Genomic DNA, 20618 nt, shown 5'->3' with positions numbered 1-20618 from the left:
GATGATTTAAATCTTTTGCCTAATTTGAGAATTCTTCACTCATATTTCTTCTCTTTCTGTCTCCTTCTGGGACCCATGATGACTACTTGTGATATTTCCCACAGATCCCTAAGACTCTTCATATTTTTTTTCCCAATCTTCTTTTCTCTTTGGTGTTCAGACTAGATAATTTCTTCTGATCTGTCATTAAGTTCACAAACTCTTTTATCTGTGCTCTTGATTCTACTACTCTGTACATGCAGGGAAATTCTTATTTTGGTTATTCTTCTAAAATTCTAATATTTCCATTTGTTTTTTTGTTGTTGTTGTTATTGTTGTTATATATTCTACTTATTTCCTGAGACTTTCTATCCTTTCATTCACTTCAAAAATATGTACCCTTCCTTTTTGGAATATCTTTATAATAGATATTTTAATCTTTGTCACATAATTACAAAATTTGCACCATCTTGGAGTAGTATGTGTTGAGTGTCTTTTCTAAGGCAAATTGAGATTTTCCTATTTCTTTATAGATTGTGTAATTTGGGGTTGTATCTTGGACATTTTTAATACTATATTTTGAGACTCTCAGCCTAATTTAAATCCAATGAAGAATGCTGATACTTGAAAATTTTTTAGCATAAAATGATAAAAGTTCCAAAATTCCAAGGCTCTATAGGCCTTGGTTTCACTGTCAAATTTCTATTGTCAATTTTCAAAGCCCTTTACACTCCTATCCTATATGGTTGTCATCTAGTGACCAGGCTGGGAATTAGGTGGTTCAGAAGCTTAGTAGCTCATTTAGCAAAGAAATTTTATGGTCATGTTCACACATGCAAAGCTGAGGTGAGCAAGAGCAGTTGATAAGCAACTGTATGAGGTTACTTTCCCTAGCTCTTCCCTCTCCATTATCTCCTTTGTACTTTCCATGTTCTTATGGTTCTCATTTCAGTAATGCTGCCAGGAAGTCTGGGCTTTAGGTACCCTACTCTGTAGTGCACTTTTCAGGACTGTGTCTAGGTTTGAGCAATAAAAGGACTGAAACAAAAAGCCATGGTGTTCACCCTTCCTTCTTAAAATAAAAGCTCTATAGACCAGAGAGGAAGATTCATCTCAGATTTTTATGACTTCTGGTACTGACACTCTTGTTGTCCCCACTACCACTATCATAGGATTGCTTGGTAGATGGGGCAGGAAAGAATGCAGACAACTTTTTTGAAGGGGGGAATTTCCCCCACTTTCTCTGAGCGTTAGGAGACCTTCCAGGTCCTTGATGCAAACCAAAGGCATTTCCCAGCTCCCTCTATTGCTATGCATGCCCTAATGACCACTTTCAAGTTGGGGCTGTTTTGAGTCCAGGACATAGAAAAATAAACTTACTGCTGGTTTGGTGGTACTTCAAATTTTTGCCTTATTCTCAATCCTCACACTACTATTTACCTTTTAAAATCCTCAAATCATTGTTCCATTCTCCCATATTTTATAGGTACAGTCAATGAAAGAAGGATGGAGTATGTTCACTCCAGCTTACCTTAAACTAAATACAGAAGTTTCTTCTCTGACCAAAAAAAACCCAACCAAACAAAAAAACCAGTGAGAACTAGCATTTTGTAATTTAAAGAAAATTACCTATGAAATTGTATTATTTCTACAATGCAAATGAAGTGTCTCAATAATCTCAATATTCTCTGGAGTCATTACCATTTCCAACCATTTAAGAACCAGAATGGGAAAGACTATTGCACATGCAAAGCAACAGATGTGCTACATCATCAGATTATTTGGGTATGAAAGACACAAAGCATTGTAATATCTGAAAAAGCATTTTCTTCTGTATGGGCTTACACAGTTGCTGCATTTTTTACCATCTAATAATTGATAATATTCTATACATCCTAATACAACTGACCTACTGAAAAATTTCATTAAAATTATATAGATTATATTGATATTAGTACATACTTATAATTAAACAAAGAGAAAAGATGATTTATAAACTCAATTTTCTTTAATCCTCTTACTAGAAGAAAATAAATGATATAGAAAATTCTGAGATCAAGACAGAATCTCCTGATCATGAGATTATTAAATTTTGATGACCCAAATTTAAAAAAAAATACTAAGGATTTTTGATACTTAAGAGAGGTGTATCAATAGATTTATTCTTGGAAGCCATGATGATATAAATGTGGAGAGAAAGCATGGTTCAGAGTAAAGGAAGACAAATGGGAAATACTTTCTTAGTTACCTAGGCAAGAATAACAAAAGGAAAGCAAAAAGGAAAAGATTTAAAAGATTGTATAGATAGTTTCGTTTTATTCACCACTCTGTCTCTAGCACCTAGCACTTAATATGTTTTTAGGTACAGAGCAGGTATTACAAAATACTGGGGAAAAAAATGGAAAATGAAAAACAAAAAAGAGAAGGAGAGAAAAATAAGTCAAAAGAAGATCATCCGAAATGAAAGAACCAAGAAAAATCGAGGACAAAGGACAAATAAGGAAGCACAGTTCCTGATTATCCTCTAAGTCTGATTTGAGGACTTTCAGAGATCAGAATTTAGAACATGATGAAAATCATCACCTTTTTCTGATATATCTGACACTACACTCAGACCATAATGCTCTGTGGAATCTGGATTGAAGGAAAGCAAGGTTGAGAGAAATGGTATAAAACCAGCTTCCAACACATGTAGCAAATGCTCTTCTGTTGATTCCTACTAAGTTTAATTGTTGTGATTGGGGGATTAAGTATGAAGTACCTAAATTACAGAAATAATTATATCTTAAGATTTCTGAATTAAGTACTTTGAATGTATAATTTACAATTCTGAATAATATGTAAAAGCATGTCTGAAATATGTTAACAATAGAGTGACCATATAGTTAATCTGCCTGGGGCATCGTCTTATTTTATGCTTTTGTCCAAACATTCTTATTAATTACACCTCCTTTAACTTTTCAAAGTGTCTTAGTGTAAATTATAGGTTATATGATCACCTTATCAGTATATGAATGTCACTGGCCTTTTTGTTGCAAAGCTAGAGTGGCCTAATCTGACTCCTTGGGTTTTCTTATTTTCTTTGCCAAAAGCCGAAACTTTGGTGTATTTTCCTATATTCTGGGCTGGTGCCACCCAACTGACTTCCATTGACACCCAGTTTTCCCCACACTTTTCCTTGCTGCTCCACAGGGAAAGTGTTCCGAGCCGTTTTAATTCAATATGTTTTTTGTTCATCACTGATGCAACAATGGGAAAAAATATTCAATGTGGAGAAATTGCAAAGATTGTAGGTTGTAGCAAATTCTTGCAAAATCCTCTTAAAATCCTTTCAATGTTCTACTGTCTCATCCGGCATGGTAAGTGAAAATCTCCTTGAATGTCTCCCTTTAACTTTTATTTTTTAACACCTATTTTCTTTTTTCTTACTCTGGTTTCAGAGGGCCATGAACTATAATTTTATCTGAGATGGCTTTATTTTCTTCCAGTATATAAGCCCCCAACATATAATGTATAATCATATGCAGCCTTTAGTCTGACAGTGTTAGTTTTCTCTAACTGCATAGCAAATTACTATAAATGTAGCGGCTTCTAGGGGTGCCTGGGTGGCTCAGTGGTTCAGGGTCTGCCTTCAGCTCAGGTCATGATCCTGGGGTCTTGGGATCGAGCCCCATGTTGGGCTCCCTGCTCAGTGGGGACCCTGCTTCTCCCTCTCCCGCTCCCCCTGGCTTGGTGCTCTCTTTCTCTCTTTCTCTCTCTGTCAAATAAATAAATAAAATTTTAAAGAACGCAGTGGCATCAAATAACATCCATTTATTACTGTACAATCCAATAGGTCAAAAGTCTGGGATGGCTTAACTGAGTTTTCTGCTTAGCGTCTCACAGGGTCAAAATCAAGGTATCATCCAGGCTGGACTCTTAGCTCACATCTGGAGAAATACCAGCTTCCATGTTCATGTAGGTTGTTGGTACAATTCAGTCCCTTGCCTCTGCTTTAAAAGGTGAATAGAATTAGACCTCCAAATCTTAAGGTGAATGGAGGGAATGTCCTTACATCTGCAAAATCCCTTCACAACAGTATCTAGATTAGTGTTTGAGCAACCAGGGAACTGGAATGTTAGGAGTGTCATCTTTAGAATTCTATGTACCACATAGAATATATTCTGTTTGCATTTCTGGGAACATCCACATTATTAAACACTGAGCAGCAATTTATAACAACAGATCTCACACCAATATCATTAATTCTGGGTCTTTCAAACCTGGATCTAGTTTAGTAAAAGAGATTACTAAACCTGTTAGACACATGCATTGCCTTAACTGTGTATAATTTTATATAAACTAGATATATGCCACTAGACTGAGTGAGCAAGAGGGCCCACTGTGATTGTTGAATCTTTCAAGGCCTTGGAAGGGGACTTTGAAGATACTGAATACCCAACCAGTGTATTTGAATTCCCCTGAAGATTTAATTACATTACTAATTCAATTAGAAAGTAAGATTGATATAGTAAAAATGATAACTTCATTCCTTGCCTGGTCCAAAAGAATACAAATTTCAAAATCCTGAATATGAAACTAGCATGATTTTTGGTAGAAGATATATAGTTCTAACCAAAAGAGTATTAAAATAGAGTTGATCTTAGTAATTACATATTTCCAGTCTCTAAAATTCTCTGTGCTTTAGGTGCCATAATGCAAAAGAAAATGGACAACAGTTATTTTCATGAAAATTAAGCTACTTAAAAAAATTGGCTTGACCTCTTCTTCTCACCCAATAAAAATGATTACTTCTGCTGAAGTGTGGTTTGGAGAATGTACTGGTGTTTGGAAAGGGAAGTGTCTGGAGATTCTCACATGTACAGTGTCAACATAAAAGGGTTATTTAAGTATGTTTTAGTCTCTGAATATGTTTCTTCTTGGCAGTTGCTTTCTAGGTGGTCTGTATGCTTGTTTGACAATTTGCAAGTACATAAAATCAGAATTATTCAGAAGTGTGCAGAAGAATAAACCATCATTCCAATCTGCTAAAAGATAGGACAAAAAAGTTTATTAATAATACAGGAACATCCAAGTCTTAGCAACAGAATACAGAGAGGATCAGAGCATCCCAGAATGGAAAATCTGGTGGTTAGGGATGCATAGCCTCTCTCCTGAACAAGAGCTAGAAAAATAGTCACAGCTAAAATCTCATAGTGGGACCAATGTGTACCTTTGCCCGCTCTACATATTTACCCATGTTCTATACTTGAAAGTCCTTAGGAGGTTTCATGAAACATACACACACACACTAGCAATCACTGACTTCTCACCATTGATTATCAATCATTCCCAAGTTACAGCAGAATTTCTTAAAGAGTGTTCTGCAGAATCCTGGGCTTCTATAAAATCTTTTCCAAGACCTTTTCAAGAGGTCCACAAGGTCAAAACCATCAGTATTTGCACTGATGGGACAAAAGCCATAGTAGGTACAATGGCCTAGCTCAAATAAAGGCAGTGGCACCAAACTTGGCTGTCAGTCATTTTATTTTTCACTGACACTCGCTCCCAGTGGGAAAAATGACAATTTCCCTTTAAAATGTCCTAGATGAAGCAGTAAAGGTATTAATTTTATTAAATCTTCACCCTTGAGTATACACATCTCTTAATATTTCATAACAAAAAGGAAGTATAGATAAAGCATATCTGCTGCAGACTAAAAATATGATGTTATCTCTAGGAACAGGTCTTTGAGGCAGTTTGAGTTATGGGCTGAACTAACTTTGCTTTTCACTGAACAGCATTTTTACTTGAAAGAATGTCTAACAGACAAACACTGGTTATTCAGACTTGGGAATTGGGCTGACATTCACCCCAAAATGAACAGAATGCAACCTGTCCCTCTAAGGAAACGAACAGATGGTATGTGTAGATATACATAATGAATATATTACCTACTGTTATATATGTAATAGGCGATATATATAACTGATGGTGTGTGTGCATTTATCTACTTATATATATAGACCAGTGACAAAAGTCCAAACTTTCAAGTGAAATTAGAATACTGGAAAACTTTCTTTTTTTTACTTTAAAAAAAATTTTTTTATGAAGTTTTATTTATTTATTTGAGAGAGAGAGAAAGAGAGTGCATGAGCAGGGGTGAGGGGTAGAGGGAGATGCAGACTCTTCCCTGAGCAGGGAGCCAGACCTGGGACTCGATCTCAGGACCCTGGGATCATGACCTGAGCTGAAGGCAGACACTTAACTGACTGAGCCACCCAGGCGCCCCAAATTCTTTTTTAAAATAGTCTCTATGCCTAATGTGGGGCTTAAACCCACAAGCCCTGAGATCAAGAGTCACATGCTCTACCGACTCAGCCAGCCAGGCACCCCAAATATCGGAAAATTTTCATCTGCCAATGTGAGCTTGGCAGCTTTCCAACACTTAAAAACTTTTCCGATGAGATTTAGGGTGATATTGACAAGTATGTTTTTTTTTATATATATTGCATGGTGAAACGTGTCAACATTCAGAAGATCTGCCCAACTCAGTGAACTAATATTTTCTAATTGACCAATGAATGATGCTAAAAAGCCAAGTACCCATCCATTTTCAAACTACCTATCTTTGTGAGGTCCTTATTTTCCTCAAACACTTCAACCAAAATACAAATAGCAACACTGTATATGCAGAAGCACATAAAAGATCTGAAGATCTGTGCTGTCCTTGACAAACCAGATATAAAGAGGTTGGCAAAAATATAAAAGCCATGTCTTCTCGGTATTTTTTGTCTTGAATAATGGAGTGAATTTTTATAAAAAGTATGTTCTTTATGCTAACCTCTGATGAGTTTATTACTGATCATTTTGACAAAATATTTTTTTTGACTTAAAATATTTTTGAGAATTTCTCAGCTTTAACTTCTAATATGGTGACAACTGACAAATTGTATTGACACAAAAAAGCCCTTTGGGATCTTCACTGATTCTCAAAAGCATAAAAGGGTGCTAAGCCCAAAAAGTTTGAGAATAACTGGTTTATAGTCTATACACAATTTAAGTACCTACAAAGAAGCTTCTAAAACTATTTTTCTAAAAACTTGTGGTAGTTGTCATAACTATGAACACCAATTCTCCAAATGTCTAAAACATTCACAGCACATGTGAATGCTGACAAAGTGAATTGTGTGACCAAGAGAAGCTATAGTGTGTAAAATATACATATTTTATACATATATACGTGTATAAGAATGCTTTAAGAGTTTTTCTGGACTTCCATTTCTAGCAGCAAGACAATTCTGTTTACAACCCTATACATATAAATGCTGAATTAAAAATAACAAAAATCCCCTAAATTCAAGGCTGAATATATAAATAAGGGAAATCCTCCTGCAGGCCTAAGGAAAAGAAAGGAGAATGCGGAGTTCTGAGCCGGCACTAATACGTTAGCTCCTCTGGGTGTTTGCCAAACTCAAAATCAAAGGTGTTCAGCCTAAGTCATGACACTGAGACAAAAGGAGAGACTGTTCAAGGTAAGACCTTGGAACTGAAACTTCCACATAAAGTTATTTCTATCTAAAATGAGAAGGAGGGGATACCATTTTCCTTTCCCTCAACACAATGAAAGAGTAGTTCAGAAAAACAACTGCTCCCTGGCAAAAGGTAATGGCATAGAACCTTGTCTACTTTGACCTAGACTCTCTTTTTAAAAAAGGCCTCTCCTGAGAACATTCATTGTTGGCATATCTAATTTACATTACCTGAATGGTCCAAGGAATACTAACCCAAGAAATTAACTTAAATACACCTAAGGCATATGTAAATAATTTTTTTTCCCCACAGGTGCCCCTGTGAATAAAAAATTTTATCTTGAGAAAGGTACTTCTTTTCCAGGCCATACAGGATTCCCACAGATAAAAGAAATTAAGAAATAAGAACTCAAATACAAAATTATATGACTGAGTGACAAGTCACCAAAAACAAGATTCAACAAAATGAGTAAATAGGACTAGAACCACAAGAACGTCAATAACAGAATTATTAGTTAAGTGAATGTTCAAAAGTATACCTTTAATGATTTTGACCTAAAAGAGACTGAATACATGAGGAAGGCTCAGTATATTATCAAAATGCCATAGCAGAGAGAGAAAAAAGCCAAACGGGGTGTTTAGAAATAAAAGAACTATTGAAATAAAAAATCCTTGATAGCTGAACATATGAAATTATTAAGAAACATGTGAAGAGGGGCACCTGGGTGGCCTAGTCAGTTGAGTGTCCGACTCTTGGTTTTGGCTCCGGTCATGAGGTCTTGAGGTCGAGCCCCAGGCTGGATTCCACGCTCAGTGGGGAGTCTGCTTGAGATTCTCTCCCTCTCCCCCTCTCTCTGCCCCTCTCACCCCTGTGCACTCTATCTCTAAAATAAATAAATCTTTTATTTTATTTTTTAAAAGATTTTATTTATTTATTTGACAGAGAGAGACAAAGAGAGAGGGAACACAAGCAGCGGGAGTGGGAGAGGGAGAAGCAGACTCTCCATGGAGCAGGGAGCCTGATGCGGAGCTGGATCCCGGGACCCCGGGACCACAACCGGAGCCGAAAGCAGACCCTTAATGACTGAGCCACCCAGGTGCCCCTAAATAAATCCTAAAAAAAAAAAAAAGATATGTATGAAAAAATACAGACAATTGGTATAAACTGAGAAACACAGATGAAAAAGTTACCTGGAACACAGCACAGAAAGACAAAGATGGATATGAAGACCAAAGAGATCTATGGAAATCAGAACAAGAAGCTGAAACGTGAATTTATTAAGATTTCTACAACGAATGGGAGATTTTTGTTCTGATTTTAAAAAGTGCGCTTGGTAATATCAGACTTTTTTTAAAAAATCACTCTCATTGGCAGAAACCGCCTTGTAATCTGAACGTCTTTCTTACTACTAATTTGGTTGACATCCCTTTTCTTTCTTTTCCTTCCTTCCTCCCTCCCTCCCTCCCTTCCTTCTTCTTCCCGCCTTCTCTCTCTCTCTCTCTTTCTTTCTCTTTTAATTCACCCTTGATGTATTCTGTTCTAAAAACAGCTGTTGGAGCCTTTGGTTCTATTTGGTACATCTACTTCTTGCTTGTTTCTTATGAATGTTGTTTTTTATATTCTAGGTTCTAATAATTATTGGTTCTGTGTGTTGCAAATACATCACTAATTCCAAGATTCACGTTATTTCACATTGTGATTTGCGTTACAATTGATAGTGTCTTACAATTAAGAATTTACTGCATTGTTTTGTTTTTTTTTTCTCTTCAGCGGTACATTCTATAATGGTAAGTCTTAAAAATCAATGACAACAAAGGCACCTTAAAATCCATGAAATATGCTTGTCTTCTACCTCAGAGAAGTCTGTTTTCCCCCCAGTGTTATTATGATATCTTTTGATACATAGAAATTTCAAATGTGAATATAGGTGAATTTATCAAGCATTTCCTTTAAATTAGCATTTTTGCGTTATTTAAAAAAACTTGTCACTACCTCAAAAATATAAAATTAATTTTCTATATTTTCTCTTCTAATTTTTTATAAATTCAAACCATGTGATTCATTTTAACTTGTCTCCTTGTAAATAAACTTCTTAACATCATGTGTTCTGCTCTCAGTGTTTTGGTTTATTTGTCAATTTCCCAAACACATGCAGCTGCCTTGTCCTATTTATCACATACTGTACTTGATATGTGATAAAGCAGATTCCCCTTCCATATTCTTTCTTCACTAGTGTCTTGGCAATTCTTAGGCCTAAGCTCCTCCATAACATTTTCCTCCAAAACTCCCTCTAGAATTTTTATGGAAATATAGTCCATCACTAGGTCAATTTGAGGGAAATGGCCATTTGGTTTCCTCTTTAGTCTTTCAGACCATAAGTATAGTTTATATCTTCATTGAGTTATGCCCTCTTGATTGAATTATAAAATAGCTCAATAATTTTCTCTATATATCCTATGCATTTTATTATTAGTTGTATTCCAAAGAATTTTATTTTTTCCATATATTTAATAGAATTTTTGAATTAAATGTCTCACTGACAAATGCTGGGATATAAAATGCAAGTGGTTACTGAGTATTGCTTGGATATCTAACACCTTACTTTCCTGTTAATTTTAATAATTTAATTGCATATTCTTTGTTTTTTGCTTAAATGGAGACAATCATAACATCCACTGCATTTTAAGGCCTAAAATTTCCAATGCACTGTTGAATAGAAACAGTGATAATAAAATCCTCTCTTTGTTTCTGATTTTGAAAGGAATGCTTTTAATGCTTCACTATTTTTCAAAAGAAATTTATGCATTTTGTGTAAATATCTTTAAGTAAGTTAATAAAATTTCTACTTTGTTCTCTTTTGCCAAGAGTCTTTACCATGAATGTGTTTTGAGTTGTATGAAGGACATTTTCTTTATCCGTTGTGATGATCATATGGTTTTTATCTTTAATTGTATTACACAGTTACATTTTAACATTTTCTAATGTTAAACTACCGCTGTATTTCTGGAATAAATCTCAAATAAAATAACCCTACTTGGTTATTTAAAAATACCTTGTGAGATGATATCTGCTAATATTTGGTTTAGAATTCTTTCATTTCTTTCCTGAGGGAGAAAAGCTTATTGTTTTCTTTCTTACACTGTCCTCTTTAGGATTTGGTAAGAAATTTATATGGTTTTAATTCACCTTTTTCTATTCTCTAAAATAGGTTGTATGATATTGGAATGGTCTGTTCTTTGTAATTTTAGTAGAACTCATCTGTAAAATCCTTAGTGCTTGGTATTTTCTTGGAAAGATTTTAAAGAATTGATTACATTTCTTTCACTGTTCATAGATGAGAGAGACTTTTTTAGTCTAGTCTCTCAGCTAGAAGTGTTCAACTATCATTAATCATGTTTCTTAGCACAACCCTCGTTTGTTGCTCTTTACATATATTTATATATCATGATACAAATTTCTATTTTTTATCTAATGCAAAAATCATTACCAGTTCTTAAAATAAACTATAGGGTGAGGATTGTTGACCCCACAGTCTATAAAGATTTGAGAGCACTGGATTTCTGGATTCCTTCTCTCTAAGTCATGGGAGGAGGTAATTAGTTATTGGAAAGTATATTATTTTTCTATGGCTACTGTAATATATTACCACAAATTTAGTGGCTTAAAACACCCAAGTTTACTATCTTAAATTCTCTACATTAGAAGCTTGACCCAGATCTCACTGACTAACATCAAGGTATCACAAGGCTATCTATGCATCTTTCTGGAGGCTCTAGGGGAGAATCCATTTCCCTGCTTTTTCCAGATACTAGAGGCTGCTGATGTTTCACTTTCCTCCACCTTCAAAGACAGTAATGATGAGTTGAAACCTTCTCACATTACATCTCTCTAGGCCTTTCTTCAGTAATCACATCTCCCTCTGACTCAGCTCTTCTGCCTCCCTCCAGCTTTTTTTTTTTTATAAAGATTTTATTATTTATTTCCTCTTCAGCTTTTAAGGATCCTGGCAATTCCATTGGGCATAGCCAGATAGCCCAGGATAATCTCCCTATTTTAAGGTCGGTTGATGGGCAGCAGCCTTAATTCCATCTGCAACCTTCATTTCCCTGTGTGGTAACCCAGTGGAACCTGTACATCTTTGGGGATCATTATCTTGTTGCCACAGAAAGTAAGGCAATTTCACCAGCAACACCAATAAACAGTGGCCACTTGCATCCTGAATTGTATATTATTTCTCCTGAAATTTGATGATATCACAGAGTTCACCCAACCTAAGATCTTAAAATTCTGAATTACACTGGCACAATTCTATAGGTCTCTGGTTACAAAATGAATCTCAACTTCAAGAATGTTAAAAGGTGAACATGCATATGTGTTAGAATTGATACTATGTTGATAAAAACATTTGATAGCATTTTTTTCTTCCAGTATCTATATACCTATCCACCAATCTACCAAACCATACATGTGACAAAAACAACAGGAAAAAGTGACTGAGGAAATGGTACAACAACTTTCACTTTTTACCTTCTAAACAGCTTTTCAAATATAAGATTAATAAATATGTACAACTTATCAAATGAATCATTTATTTATAATATCCCACAACTCCAATATAGCCTAACACATTTAAGATGTACATATCTTTTGCATCAGCAAATGAGCAAAATATCTTACTGTTGCAAAGTTAAAATGCTGATAAATAGGTTTTTTCCAAGTGTATATTTGCCATTTCTTTATATATTTTAATTTATACAATTTTATTCTGTAACTTCATTCAAACTTATTTTTCTCACCTTTAGTCTTCTAGCTGTATTGTCCTCTATTATACAAACATATTACATTATAGAGGAAAGCTGACTCATTATTCTAAGATCTGAGGCAAAGGCCAGTACCACCACTTACTAACAGTGATGCTGGGCAAATTTGTAACCTCTCAACAGGAATAAAACGATGTGATAGAACCTAGTGCATATTGAGTGCCAATTAAAAATGAGCCACTTTTGCAAATGTTACAGTTTCACAACATTCTGTGGGGTCAATAATATAGCTTCTATTGCAAAGGTGAGGAATCCAAACTTCCAACGTGTTAAATAATGTGGCCACATCCGTGTAGGTAATAAACAGCAGAAGTCTGACTTAAATCTGGATGTCTGACTTCAAAATCCATACTCTGTTCTATTTTGGTGTTTTCTTCACCTATAAAGTAATAATGATAATAAAAGAGTTTGGATTTTGAAGGAATTAAGTGAGATAATGTTCATTAACATGTTACTCAAATTAAAATGCATAGCCTAAGTCTAACCATTGTTTCTAAAATACAGGCATTCCTCTTATGAATAATTCATGTTAATACCATAAATTCAAAGTTTTGCCTGCTGTCTTTCCTCTCTTACTATACCTACTAGTAGACATAAGGGAAATTGTAATCTCAAAGTCATCATTCAGGCCCATTTTATCCACACTAATAAATACAAAATTCATTTTCCTTTCTCCTTCCTCTCTTGCAAAGTTTTCATTATGTAGTATCCAAAGTGAAATAGGCTTTCTTCACATCAGTAATAGATAGAAGAGGCAAGAAGGTATGCTGATTTAAGAAAATCATTTGACAGGTGAGCCTGGGTAGCTCAGTTGGTTAAGCAACCGACTCTTGATTTTGGCGCAGGTCACGATCTTGGGGTCATGATCTTGGGGTTTTGAGATCAAGCCCCACGTTGGGCGCCATGCTGGGTGTGGAGCCTACTTAGGATTCTCTCTCTCTCCCTCTGCCTGTTCCTCTTCCACCAGCCCCCACCCCCCCAACTTGTACAAGCTCGCTCTCTCTCTCTAAAAAAAAAAAAAAAAAAAAAGCATTTGGCAAAAATACAGCCCATAGTATTATATTTTATTTTTTTTATTTTATTATGTTATGTTAATCATCACACACTACATCATTAGTTTTTGATGTAGTGTTCCATGATTCATTGTTTCAAAACCAAAAGACAACCGACAGAATGGGAGAAGATATTTGCAAATGACATATTAGATAAAGGGCTAGTATCCAAAATCTATAAAGAACTTATCAAACTCAACACCCAAAGAATAAATAATCCAAACAAGAAATGGGCAGAAGACACGAACAGACATTTTTCCAAAGAAGACATCCAAATGGCCAACAGACACATGAAAAAGTGTTCAACATCACTCGGCATCAGAGAAATCCAAATCAAAACCTCAATGAGATATTACCTCACACCAGTCAGAATGGCTAAAATTAACAAGTCAGGAAACAACAGATGTTGGCGGGGATGTGGAGAAAGGGGCACCCTCCTACACTGTTGGTAGGAATGCAAGCTGGTGCAGCCACTCTGGAGAACAGTATGGAGATTCCTCAAAAAGTTGAAAATAGAGCTACCGTATGACCCAGCAATTACACTACTGGGTAGTTACCCTATAAGGAGATTTTTAAACGTGTGCCAATGAACACTTTATTGAGCCCTAATCTCTTTTGTTTTGTGATACTGGAGATTGAGAGCTGTTAAGATGACCTGCAAGCCACATATGTTTGTTTAACTTTGGGAATAATTCATTGAGGAGTTTACCTGCTTCCCCTTAATAACAGCAGAAATTATTAATATTGCCGCATATTCTTTTTTCCTTATAAATGACTATATGAGTATCAGGGAAAATCTATGTCTTATGTCTTACATCGCAAGTTACAGAAATAAAAACCTTAAGTTGGTTTAAATAATAGAGGTATTTATTAGCTCACACATTCGGAAGCCCAGAGGTTAGCCCAGGCCCCTGGATGAAGGATGCAGTGATTCAACAATGCCATCAAGAACATGACCCTAAGAATCTAAGCACTCAGAAATAACAAGAGATCTCAGGAAGGGCATTGGACTTTCCAAATCCTATGTCATAGTATTTAAAACCAGTTTCTACCAGCTCTTAATGGACAGGATGGATAGAGAGAGGGACTGATTACAATGCTTCCCTGATGAACTCTGATTGTCCAAACACATCAAGGTACTTCATTATTCAAATGTGCTTTAAACCAGAAAATAAGTTTCATAGATAATATATATCATGAATATGTATGCTATTTTCAAATAGCAGATTTAGCAAGATGTGAAACACAGTCATAATCAAAAGGAAATTTGTTTGCCTTATGTTAGCACTTGCCTCCTTAGGCTGTGCGTCCACGCTAGAAAGAGGTGGTTAGCATGCATAATTATGGGAGATACTGCCTCAGCTGCTGATTTCTCTCAGGTACTCAAATGAGGCAAGAAGTGGATCTACCTATATTAAAGAAAGCTTTAGGGGCAATATAGTTGTTTAAGTGGAGGAAAAGGTAATTGTCTTGATACAGGCTTCATCAGTAATTCAAAGTTTCTGTGGTTAGGTTGATTAAAACTCTACATCAAGATTTAATTTCTGGAGATTTCTGACAAGAAGAGGAGAAAAAAAAAACAAAAACAAAAACTGCAGAAGCAGGTGAGCTAACCTTAGCAAGATCATCCCTAAATCAAGTTAGCTTTTCCTTGGGTGTCCAGATCTTTTTATGTTATAGCCCCTCATGAGCCAAACATTCCTTTGATTCCATCATTAACTGCTTAACACTATTATAACTATTTTCCACTTACTATCTCAGACTTTCATTACCCACGGGTGATGAGAACTTAAGATGATGGAACTAGTTAGGATGGATTTTTTTTAAATACCTGTACCCCTTTATGCTGCTTTTGCCCTTTTTGGGTTGTTCATCTTACCAAGAACATATGACACATCAAAGATGGTTAAGCGAAAATACATCCTACCCTACAGAAATAGACCCCACATGACATGTCAAAACCAGACCATGACTCTTAACTATACCTTACCAATAATGCCTTATTATATACAACTACATGACTTTAAACTAATATATGTATATAGCAATATAATATATGGTTATATAAATACAAATAAGTAAATTATACAGATATATCACTTAGGTTAGCATATATGTAGCCATTCTCTTAAAGAGCTATGGTTTCATGAATTCTACTGGCTGTATGGTTATATTTTAGGAATTTTAGATATCCAGGACAAAATACAGAAAATTTACTACTTTATGTATAGAAAATCTTCATTCATTGGGGAAATGAGATGGAGTTTCCTTGACACAGTCTGCAAAGAACTTCAAGCATACATAACTCAAAAAAAAAATCCATTAGCCTGAAAAAGGTCAATCATATTGACATTAATACATTTTGCCGAACCCATGTGTACATCTCTGTGATAAGAAAATAAAACTCATGATATTCTTAAAGCATTGTTTAAAATTTTTCTCCAGTATGTAGTATATTTATGTCTTTAGGCTGTTTCATTAATAACTGAAGTGCTGACCAATGATTAAACACATAGGTTGGAAATACATACCTCCGACGTTCTAAAAACATTCCATTAAAACCAACACTCTCAAATAATTTCCTATATTTAAACAAATGATGTGTTAAAGGTGCCTAGAACTCCTCAAAAGTGTAAAAAATTTTATGCGCACTTACCAACAGTATCACATGGTTCATCTTTGTGAACACAGAAATCTTTCCTAAAAAGGAAACAGAAAATGGAAGTAAAAATAAACTTCTCCACAGTCAATAGAGATTATGAGACTCATGTTTGATAGTTACATGAACGATTGAACCATATACTTTATCTCCAAGAATTTAATAGAATTGGGAAAGTAAGACTAACTAAATTTTAATTCTAAGAAAATATGAGAATTATTAAATTTTTAATGACACATTTTTCCTGGTATAATCCTGAAGCATGTTGTCTTATTTCATTAAAAATATTTCAAAAATAAAATTCTATCTTGTTTTGAGTTTTACAGCATTTCATTTTTTTATTACAAAAAATAGTAGTTGGTATTGGGACATGGCTTTCTATTTGACAAATATTGTAAGATCTCTGCTTCACAGGCACAAAAATAATCTCCAGACAGAAGATTCAAATGTAAAAAATACAGTTTAAAATAGCAAAATATTTTATATCACAACATTGGCAAAATTTTTAAAAGACTGATAGTAATCATTTTAAAAAGGGCATGAGGAAATTAGTATTTTTTACACAGGCAGGGTCTAACCATGAAGAATATTCTACAATTTGCTATTCGAATATTGTATCTTGAAGAGCTTCAGAGACAAACTATATGAAAGCACAATTTTATCTACCTTTTGAATTTTACTAGCTATGTGACCTTAGGCAATTTAATTAACCTTCTGTGCCTCTGTCATCTCTACAAAAAAGAGGGGGTAATAATGACATCTATCTACCATGTAGGTTTATAGTACAGATTAGGTGATTTAACATATATAAAACATACATACATACACACATTTATTTATTTATTTAAAAGAGACCACAGGCAGGGGGAAAGGCAGAAGGAGAGGAACAAGCAGACTCCAAGCTGAGCAGGGAGCCCGACATGGGGCTCAATCCCAGGACCCTGAGATCAACACCTGAGCCGAAGACAGATGCTTAACTGACTCAGCCACCCAGGCACCCCACATATATAACACTTTAACGTGAGTTTAGTGAATGTGTTGGATAAGTTAACACACAGAAAACTTTAAAGGAATGCTAGGCACCTAGTAAGCTCTCCAAAATTAGTTGTTGATGTTTTTGTTGTATTTTGTTGCTCTTGCTATTTCTATACTATAATTTAAGCAATTTCCTACTGATAAGCAAAGATGTTTAGATCCTACAGAATTTTTACTATTACAAACAATACAATAATTAGTCTGTGTGTGGAGAAATAAAAAAATTGTTATTTATTCCTCTCTCTGTTATAGCCATCTGAATGCTGTTTCTAAATGAAAAATGATGAAAATTAAGTGCAACACTCCTGTCAATTTCCCCAATGGCATCTACTTTGATGACTACAATGGTTAGTTTTCAATTCACATTTTGCTTGGCTCATCAGGAGCAACTGTGATTTAATATCTGTGCATAGTTTCATAAACGTGCCATGCTCATTTAAAATGTAAAGAAATAAACAAAAAATCCAACTCTTAAATATAGAGAACTGGTGGGTGCCAGAGGGCATGTGGGTGGGGGGATGGGTGAAAAAGGTGAAGGGATTTTAAGAGTACATGTATGGTGATGAACAGTGAGTAAGATATAGAATTGTTGAATCACTACATTGTACACCTGAAACTAATATACCACTGTATGTTAACTATCCTGGAATTAAAATTTTGAAAACATATATTCTCAAATTGTTTGGAGCAAAGCTATACATGTGATCTAGCTATATAACCAACTCTGATATAAAACTGCTTAAGAGAATGAGAAATTCTGAATTTATTTTTAAATCTGTTACTGAAAAAGAGGTGTTAAAATTCCATTGTGGTTATACATTTATTGTTTCCTTCTGATTCTGATTTTTCCTTTATGTTGAAACTAAGTTATTTCTCTGAATTTTTAGAATTTATTTTGAATTAGTTTTTACTATGGTATAGAAACCCTATGTACCCTAATGTTTTCTGTGTTAAAGTCTATTATGTCTGATATTAACAAATACTAATATATTAGTAATACATTGAGATTTGCTTGGTATTATCTTTTTTTCCTTGTTCTACTTTCAGCTTTCATTTTCTCTAGGTCTCTTATAAACAGCATACAGTTAAAATTATAAAAATTATATTATAAAATTATAAAACCTATTTATATAACATAGAAGTGAATTTAATATTTTATGGATATATTTGGATTTCTCTATTATTTGTAAATTCTATTCCCCAAGTTATACTTTTGTTCTTTTCTTCTTTGTTTTCCTCTTCCTTCCTATCTAGTTTTATTTTCCTTTCTCTCTCTCTGTTTTTTTGCGACTGCTTGAAAAGTCACATTAGATTGTATTTGATTTACGGTTACTTCCACATTTAAATTACATTGTTTTAGTTTCCTATTGTTGCTGTAAAAAAATTCCACAAATATAATGATTTAACATAAGTGTATTATCTTATGGTTTCAAAGTCAGAAGTCTGGATTTCACTGGGCTAAAACCAAGGTATCAGCAGTATGGGTTCCTTCCGGAAGCTCTAGGTGAGAATCCATTTTCTTACCTTTCCCAGCTTCTAGAGGTTGCTGTACTTCCTTTTTCCTTTTTTTTAAGATTTTATTTATTTATTTGTCAGAAAGATTGAGAGACAGAGTATGCATAAGCGGGGGGGGGGGGAGCGGCAGGCAGAGGGAGAAGCAGGCTCCCTGCAGAGCAGGGAGCCCAATGTGGAGCTCAATGTGGGGCTCTATCCCAAGACGCTGGGTTCATGACCTGAGCTGAAGGTGACGGAGCCCCCCAGGTGCCCTGAGGTTGCTGTACTTCTTGACTCACAGTTCCCTTCCATCCTCAAAGCTGGAAATGGTATCACTTGCTCAGTCTCTGCTTCCATCATCACATCTCCTCCTCTGACTCTCTAGCCTCCCTCTTTCCCTGTCACCTGTGATTACATTAGGCACCCCTAGGTTATCTAGGATAATCTCCCAATCTCAAAATCTGAAACATAATCACATCCACAAAGACCCTTTTGCCCGGGTAAGATAACACAGTCACAGGGGCTATGGATTAGAACAGGGACATTATTCTGCCTATCATGTTCACTTGAAATGTCTAAAGTTAAAAATTATCTTCAGGCTCCTCCTGAAGAAAAGACGTCAAATGCTTTTAATCCAACTCCTCCCTTCAATCTTTCATGTTATTTATATATGACATTATAATTCTATCTCAATTTTTCAAATCTCAATTTAGATTTTCTAAACCATTATTAGATTTGCCCGTGTATTTAGCAATATATTCTCTCAGTAGTATCTTGGATCTTTACTTTCTAGAGAGCTCGTTATTCTTTAAGTACGTCCTTGAGGATTTCCTTCAGTGAGGATCTATGAATAATAAACTGTTTCAGACTTGCTTGCCCATGTAATTTATTCATAATGGAACAGTAGCCAAGTACAGAATTTTAGGTTAACTTTACTGGTCCTCAGCATGTGACAAATATTATTTCATTTCTTTCTAACATTTATAAATATAGAAGTCAGTGTATATAAAATATATATATAAAAATATACATATACACACACATACACACACACACACAAGTTGGTGATCAACTTGCTCTTCTTTCATGCATTGGGTTTCTGGTTAATTTTTTATTGAGAAATAAATGACATATAACATGGCTTTTGCTTAATTTTAAGATTTCTTTTTGTCTTTGTAGTTCTGCAGTCCCACCTAGATGTGTCTAGGTACTGATTTTGTTTTTATCTATCTTCTTTGGTACTTGGTACGTTATCTAATTTGAAGAACATATGAACACATACAAATTCTTACCATTATTTAGCCTATCCCTCTCATAGTCTCTTTCGTGTGCTATAACTCCTTTAGGTGTATTTTTTGGTCTTCTCCATTCTGAGGTCTGTAACTCTAAAGCACTCTTTTGTAATTCCATCTCTTAACTGCTCTATGCAGCCTTCTGGCAGGATCTCGCGGATTTCTCATCCAATCTACCACTGTTCTCTCCAGCTGCATCTAATCTCTCCAATTCAGAAATCGAGATTTTTAAGTATAACTACATTCCTTTTACAAACGTTTTATTTTCCTCAATTTTCAAATTAACTTTTTCCCCCCAAAATATCTTATTCCCATATTTCATTTTTTGGTGTGATCATTCAATCATGTAAATATGATTTTTTTTAAATAATCCCAGCTTTTTAAATTATTCTTTACTGGAATTCCTGGCTCTTCCAATGGAAGATGCTGTCATTTTATGCTTTGAAATTCTCTTGTGAGCTCATTTAGTTGTACTTTATTTGCAGGTGCCTTGTGTGGTGTCAATCGAGAGACGGCCCCTTCAGAGTAGTTTTGCCTATGCTTTCAACAACAAGTGTTTCAACGTTGAAATCCTATTTGTGATAATGAATACCCAGACAAGCTGTATTTTTCCTGACCTGGGGTCATGGCTGAAACAGAATGCTTCTGGTTGACAAACTGTCCTTGTTTGCTAAGCTTCTACCAGATCCCACTTTTATCAAGGGTGGAGTTATCTAATGGTTCTGGCTATATGCAATCATTTCAGCATGACTTCCCCATTTTGCAAAGCCTCAAA

At 35.0% G+C, this 20618-nt stretch overlaps 1 protein-coding gene across 1 annotated transcript in view; it reads right to left on the bottom strand.

The window, feature by feature from the left end:
• The window catches only part of ADAMTS19 (ADAM metallopeptidase with thrombospondin type 1 motif 19), a 252836-nt gene that overhangs the window by 160162 nt on the left and 72056 nt on the right, over positions 1-20618 (bottom strand). Inside the window, exon 7 of the mRNA XM_025860822.2 lies at positions 16020-16063. Coding sequence (XP_025716607.2) covers positions 16020-16063 — 44 coding nt within the window. The remainder of the gene's footprint in view (positions 1-16019; positions 16064-20618) is intronic.

This window comes from Callorhinus ursinus, unplaced genomic scaffold (genome assembly GCF_003265705.2).
Source record: "Callorhinus ursinus isolate GAN/ISIS: 27379988/994484 unplaced genomic scaffold, GSC_fseal_2.0 scaffold30, whole genome shotgun sequence".
Lineage (NCBI taxonomy): Eukaryota > Metazoa > Chordata > Mammalia > Carnivora > Otariidae > Callorhinus > Callorhinus ursinus.
The sequence above is the reverse complement of the archived record's forward strand: the minus strand, read 5'-3'. Positions and strand labels throughout refer to the sequence as shown.